General features: G+C 39.5%; 1 protein-coding gene across 3 annotated transcripts in view; it reads right to left on the bottom strand.

Moving 5' to 3' along the window:
* Window positions 1-1302: 1302 nt before the first annotated feature.
* plxnb2b (plexin b2b) overlaps window positions 1303-6000 on the bottom strand; it is a 136241-nt gene continuing 131543 nt past the window's right edge. For all 3 annotated transcript variants that reach the window (XM_060886286.1, XM_060886285.1, XM_060886287.1), the window contains 3 exons: window positions 5115-5190; window positions 4957-5031; window positions 1303-4652 (listed from right to left, as the gene is read on the bottom strand). In XM_060886286.1, coding sequence (XP_060742269.1) covers window positions 4548-4652; window positions 4957-5031; window positions 5115-5190 — 256 coding nt within the window. In that variant the 3' untranslated portion in view covers window positions 1303-4547. The remainder of the gene's footprint in view (window positions 4653-4956; window positions 5032-5114; window positions 5191-6000) is intronic.

Here is a 6000-nt window from a genome sequence, read left to right as displayed (position 1 = left end):
TGATTTGATTGATTGAGCAGCCATGTGAAGCACGGCCTTCTGGACTGAAAAGCCCACAAATACTGAGAGTTTGTTTTTATTCTAAAAATATAATCAAGGAAAAGAAGTCTGGCTTGCTGCAGTGTAATAACACTTTTGCTGGCCTTTAACTCCTCTTACAATTACAGGTCACAGTGACTTTCCTCTTTTCTGGCTCACTGACCCGTGAGGAATTCTCAGTAATGGAAAGTATTTATTCGAATTCGTGTCTGTCTGAGATGGTTTCCCATTATATATTTTTCCATTCTGTTTTTGTTTGTGGCGATGAGGTGTGTGTGTGTGTGTGTTACTGTATGAGAGGCCATATAAGCATATCTTACATTGCTGTTGCTCAATTTGTTTTGGTTCCATGGGACTTTGTCTTCACTTTGATTTTTCTCTCTTCGGAACAAAGCAGTGTCAGCTTTCATCTTTTTTTTTTAGATTCACTTATTTATTCAGTGATTTAATTAATTTTCCTTTGCTTGTGCTTTTTTGGGACTTTGTTGGGATCCCTGGATTAATACTCTTTGGGTATTGTTTTTTTGTTTGGACACAGCTTGTTGCTTTAGATGCAGATTCTTTTGAATTACTTCAATTATTCTCGAGTTAAAGTAAAAAAAAAAAAAAAAAAAATTGATTAACTCTTTTTTTCCCCAGAGGCCAGAAATGTTGTTTCATCCTGTTTGGTTGTGTTCATATTGATGATTGAATGTCGTCTCACTCCACAGTGGTGTTAATATAAGCTCGTATGAAAGTAGACACTCAGGATTTTGTAAAGTTTTTTCAATATTTCTGAAACAAAACTGTTTCTTATTTTTTCTACACAAATGTTTGTATCTTCAGAGTAAATGTTGATATCAAACATCTCAGTGTTTGTTCATCTAAAAAGCAGCTCAAATTTATCTTCAACACAAAAATTCATTGTAAAAGACAATCACACGTCTCACACTGGAAGCCAACACAGTCCTGACTCGTTTTAGATCTGACTCACAGACACAGCATCATTCATTTCTTTATACTGATTTTAGACGTCCCATAAGTCCATTTCCAGCGGACCGGTCAATATTGAAGTTGAGGTATTTTGGCCAATATTCATATCAATGAAATGAGTCCAATGTAAAACGCTACTAACAGTAAACAGTGACAACACACATCTGACCACTTTTTCCATCCACATTAATAAGGACGCGATCTCATTACAGGTTACACGGCGGTTCGCTCGCAGTCGAGTCATAGCACGTGTTCGTTCAGTGAGAAAACAAAACACACAGAGAGAGGCGATGAAATGGAAGTGTCTCTTTATTGATGTAAGGGCACAAGGTGTTTTGTCAGGCCTTGACCCTTGCTGAGCGGCGAGCACTTCAGTACAAACAGATTAGGCATGTAAGAACTCTTCTGAGGTGCCGGGCCTGAAAGAGCCACGGCTAATCTTTATTCTTCTGCCTTACTGTACCGTACAGTCCCAGGAATCTTGGTTCACTATACAACCACAAGGAAGGGGGGGAGAAAGAAACATTTCGATAACAGCACGACATATCGCCATTTTCCAGGACTTCAAATGCATAGGATATTACACAAGAATACATTGCTGACAGATTTTGCTTTTCTGTTGATACAAAGGCAATATAATAATATCATAGGACATGAAAGAATAAAAATAACTGCACAGCAGTAAGAAGGTCATCGAGTATAGATTTTTTTTCATACACACTATGGAATAGCATAAAAACAAATTATAGCTCTAAGGGATAACACGCCAGTGAAACACCCTGTGCTACTCAACACTTCTATTGAAGATTCTCCGTTTGGATGAGAAATAAAAAGCAAAGTCGCAGACGCTTTGGGGGAATTATTTTACATTCACCACAGCTCAGTTTAGTTCAGACTAATCTAAGCTTGTTCCCAATACAACTACAAAAGCACACACAACCCACACACACTCACACACACTCATACACACACAAACACAAGCCAAAGACGTCCCAAAGATGCACACTAATATAAAAACTGCCTTTTTCTCTCTTATTTGATTAGCCTATTGGCACATTGTGACTACGGCACAAAAAATTGATCCTACTTACACTCGAACATCACGGCTGCAAATACACTGCAAGCACCCTAGGACTAAAACTTGCCATTATCACCAAATATCATCGATAATCAACAAAAAAAGGTGTAACACTTATCATTTTAAGGCACATTCTGGTGAAAGAAAGGCTGAAAGAAGCTTTACATTGAGCTCGAGGAATGGGGAGAAGGGTTTGGTCTCCGGTCGTGAACGGAAATGAAAAACGAGGAATGTATCAGCGCGGCGTTTTAAAAAAGCACAGTGTCAGCAGCCCACATGCAATTAAGATCAAACACGGTTCCCGCTGCTTTCATTACAGCGCGAGGGGAATTGAGTGGGCAGTGCCAAGCGCCACAAGGCTTCTTCACAACGCCCCACACTGTTACGCGACAAAACAGACCAGCGTTACTTCAAAGAGGAACTCCCACTATTCACAGACGGAAAAGTATCAGACTGGCAGTTAAATCAGGGGCAAGACAAGCCCTGAGAGGTACAGCTTAAAACAACAACAACAACAACAACAACAACAACACAAAGGGATTTGTGGTGATGAAGATGCAGTTCTGACTGAACAAAAGAACCTGATCTCAGTCACATTTGAGTTTTGTGTGATCCCAAATCTGATCTTAGATCAATATGGAAAGCAACAGCTCAATAATAATAATAATAATAATAAAAAAGTAAAAGACTACCATAAAAACATATAATACTCAGAGAAGGAATCGTGTGTATTGCAGTATTCGGTGCTTACATTTCTGACATCTAGAGGTATGAGGAGTACAAATGTACAAATAAAAAGAACAGCAGGCGAATTCAAATGTTTGTTTACGATTAAAGGCTGTTTACGATGCAATCCAGATCAGATTAAAAAACAACAACATCTGTTTAGTTTAGAACCAGGCCGTAAGTAGCCACTTGTTCTCTTAAGTGCTCTGTCGTTCGTTTTCGCTCTTCACTGAAACAGACGACCGAATCGATTGGATTCAGAGATTTTCGAATTCAAAAGCAACGTGTTTTGTGTGTCTACTGTTCAATTCAATTCAATTCAATTCAAGTTTATTTGTATAGCACTTTTTTCAATTGACATTGTCTCAAAGCAGCTTCACAGAACATAAACATAGAGCAGAAGGTTATTATAAAGAATAATATAAAGATTAATATAATACAAAATTCAAGATTAATATTAGACTTATATTTAATTGTGTTTGTATTTATCCCCAATGAGCAAGTCTGAGGTGACTCAGGTGACTGTGAGGAGGAAAAACTCCCTTAGATGGTAAAGGAAGGAACCTTGAGAGGAACCAGACTCACAAGGGGAACCCATCCTCATATGGGTAACACCGGAGGGTATGATTATAAATATACAATAATCTACTGGCGAGGAATGAAAATGTACATAGTGTGAAATGTTTGGATTCTTCAACAGAGCATCAAAAGAGAACAAAAAAAAGTGAAACTTCAACTCATATCCTGGACAAAACAAGACCAGAGAGCTCTTTGTTGATATTAGTACAGAGCTGCTATTAAAAAAAAGTCAAGAGCGTTTGATTCAGTCACGTCAGGGAGATTCTTAGAGGAAATACAGGCATGCTGTAATCATCTCAGGGAAATGAACTGCCATCAACTTTTAGTACGTTGCACCATAAACACACCACTGCAACATGTTACTGTAACAATTCCTGATCTGAACAAAAGGCTGAACACAAATAAGGAACTTTTTTTTTTTACTCTTCATAGAAAAATGACACACCTTGTGTTGAGAGACTTTCCACTTTGAATATTATTGTCTAAACCGAAACTCGTCTGTGCGCTATTGTGAATTAATGGTACGGACAGCGATGGATCATAACGCTGGCTTCTTTTTAGGTTGCTAAGGCGACGCCAAAAGCTCAGCAGGTCTGGAACAGTAGTAAACACCACAAGCCCTGCTGTGACACGCGTCTATGTGCTTACAGACAACGAGCGTGTTCTGTGTTTGATGAAGAATGCACACAAGTCATGACTCCAAGATGAACACACACAAGTGAGCACACACAAGCACACACACACAAAACAATGCTCAGTATCAATGACCAAGCAACTCCCATTTGGTCAGATTTTAGGCATCCTGTGTGTGAACAATTAGCATTCAACTTACTAACACACACACACACACACACACAAAACAAACAAAATCAACACAAGGCTGTCAATTTAAAAAGTTATTTCTTCCTTATAAAGCTTTCCGCATAAAGACTGCACGTTAAAAAAAATAGATAATACAATTCTTAAAACCTTTTCTTTCTCTACACAGGAAGAAATTCAACATCTGATTATATTTATATGCTAATTACACACAAGGGACTTTTATTCTTTAAGCGTTCCTTCTTCTGCCCCACAGACTTGAGTGTGACGTGACCAGTGGCGATTTCAATTCCACATCGGTTTCTTTCTCTCCGTCTGTCTCACTGTGAGGGGGTTACAGATCCGTCACTTTGTTCTCGAGAGCGGCGGCTATCTGCTGGAGTCGCATGGCGAGCTGCTTACACTGAGCCGCAGGGTCTTCATCCAGAGCCATAATGATCTGTGTGTGTGTGTGTGTGAGAGAGAGAGAGTGAGGGGAAAGGAGGGGCGGAGAGAGAGAGAGAGAGGAGAGAGATGAGAGAGAGAGAAGGGGGGGAGAGAGGGGAGGGTGAGGGAGAGAAGGGGGAGAGAGAGAGAAGGAGAGATGAAGTGAGAAAGTAAACAAGAGTGAAAGTCAAAGTAAAACCCGCTCTAAGGATGTAAATATATTAAAGCCACCACAGGAACATTAGACTTCCAGAACTCTATTTGCACCATGTCCTCTATCATCAAACGTGGAATAGTGTGTGTGTAAGCACTTTTACCTCCTTATAGTATTTGCTGGCGTACTGGTACAGCTGATGGAGGGCAACTTGTGTATTCAGTTTGTCGGTATGAGCCTAAGGACGGATTGAACATCATTAAACAGGCGCACAGGAGGCAGTGAGGGAAACAGAGGAAAGCAGGAAGGAGCCCTTCTCACCCGTGACACTTCAGCTAAGTGTGTGTTCATGTCCTGGTCACTGACTGGCACCATGACTCGGATTCCTTTGTAGTAACTGTAGGATTGAGATAATCAGGTTTATTAATAGTGACATTATAAAAAAAAAACAAAAAAACAAGCAGAACGATAGCTTAAAACTAAACAAAGGTGTTTAAGCCATGAATTTCTTCGGTATTTAGACTGAGTAAGAAACAACCGTAGCTTTTTAACATGAGTAATATTTCCTTCACACATGATTTCAGGATACATTTAGAATTATGAGTGTGCACTGAGCTCCCTTTTTCTACAACCTTCCAACTGACTGGTGGAATGAACCAGCAACCTCAATCTGGACACCAGAATCCATCATCATCATCTTAAAAAGAATGAACAATAAATAAATAAATAAATAAATAAATAAATAAAAACACCTAAATCTCCACCTCTTCTGTGAACACTCCTGTAAACTAATCCCTAACTCATCCCCGCTGCTGCACTTTGTTCCTTTAGCTCACTATTAAAATGCTTGGAGCAACTTATTTAAGTGTGAGCATCAGCTTTATATCTGAATTTGTTCTTGTTTTAACGCAAATTCCTTCCTGCTGAAGCCATCAAATGTTCAATAACCGAGACAGAAATGTCTAGCTCTAGTGAGCTCCTGTGAGCTCGTCTGAACTCTCGCTGGTCCCGTTTCAATCACCCGCTGTGTATCTGAGCGACAATATTCTGTATTCACTCCTATATTCCTATAATCCATTATCGATGAGAGACAATTAAAGTCTTCGCCGTCTTATGTGGAGCTCATTGCACATCACACCACAGAAACATCTGTGTACGAGACGTGTAGCGGACACTAGCGATGCTCGGTACAAAAAGATTTCTATCC

Source organism: Tachysurus vachellii, chromosome 14, assembly GCF_030014155.1.
Source record: "Tachysurus vachellii isolate PV-2020 chromosome 14, HZAU_Pvac_v1, whole genome shotgun sequence".
NCBI classification, from domain to species: Eukaryota; Metazoa; Chordata; class Actinopteri; order Siluriformes; family Bagridae; genus Tachysurus; species Tachysurus vachellii.
The sequence above is the reverse complement of the archived record's forward strand: the minus strand, read 5'-3'. Positions and strand labels throughout refer to the sequence as shown.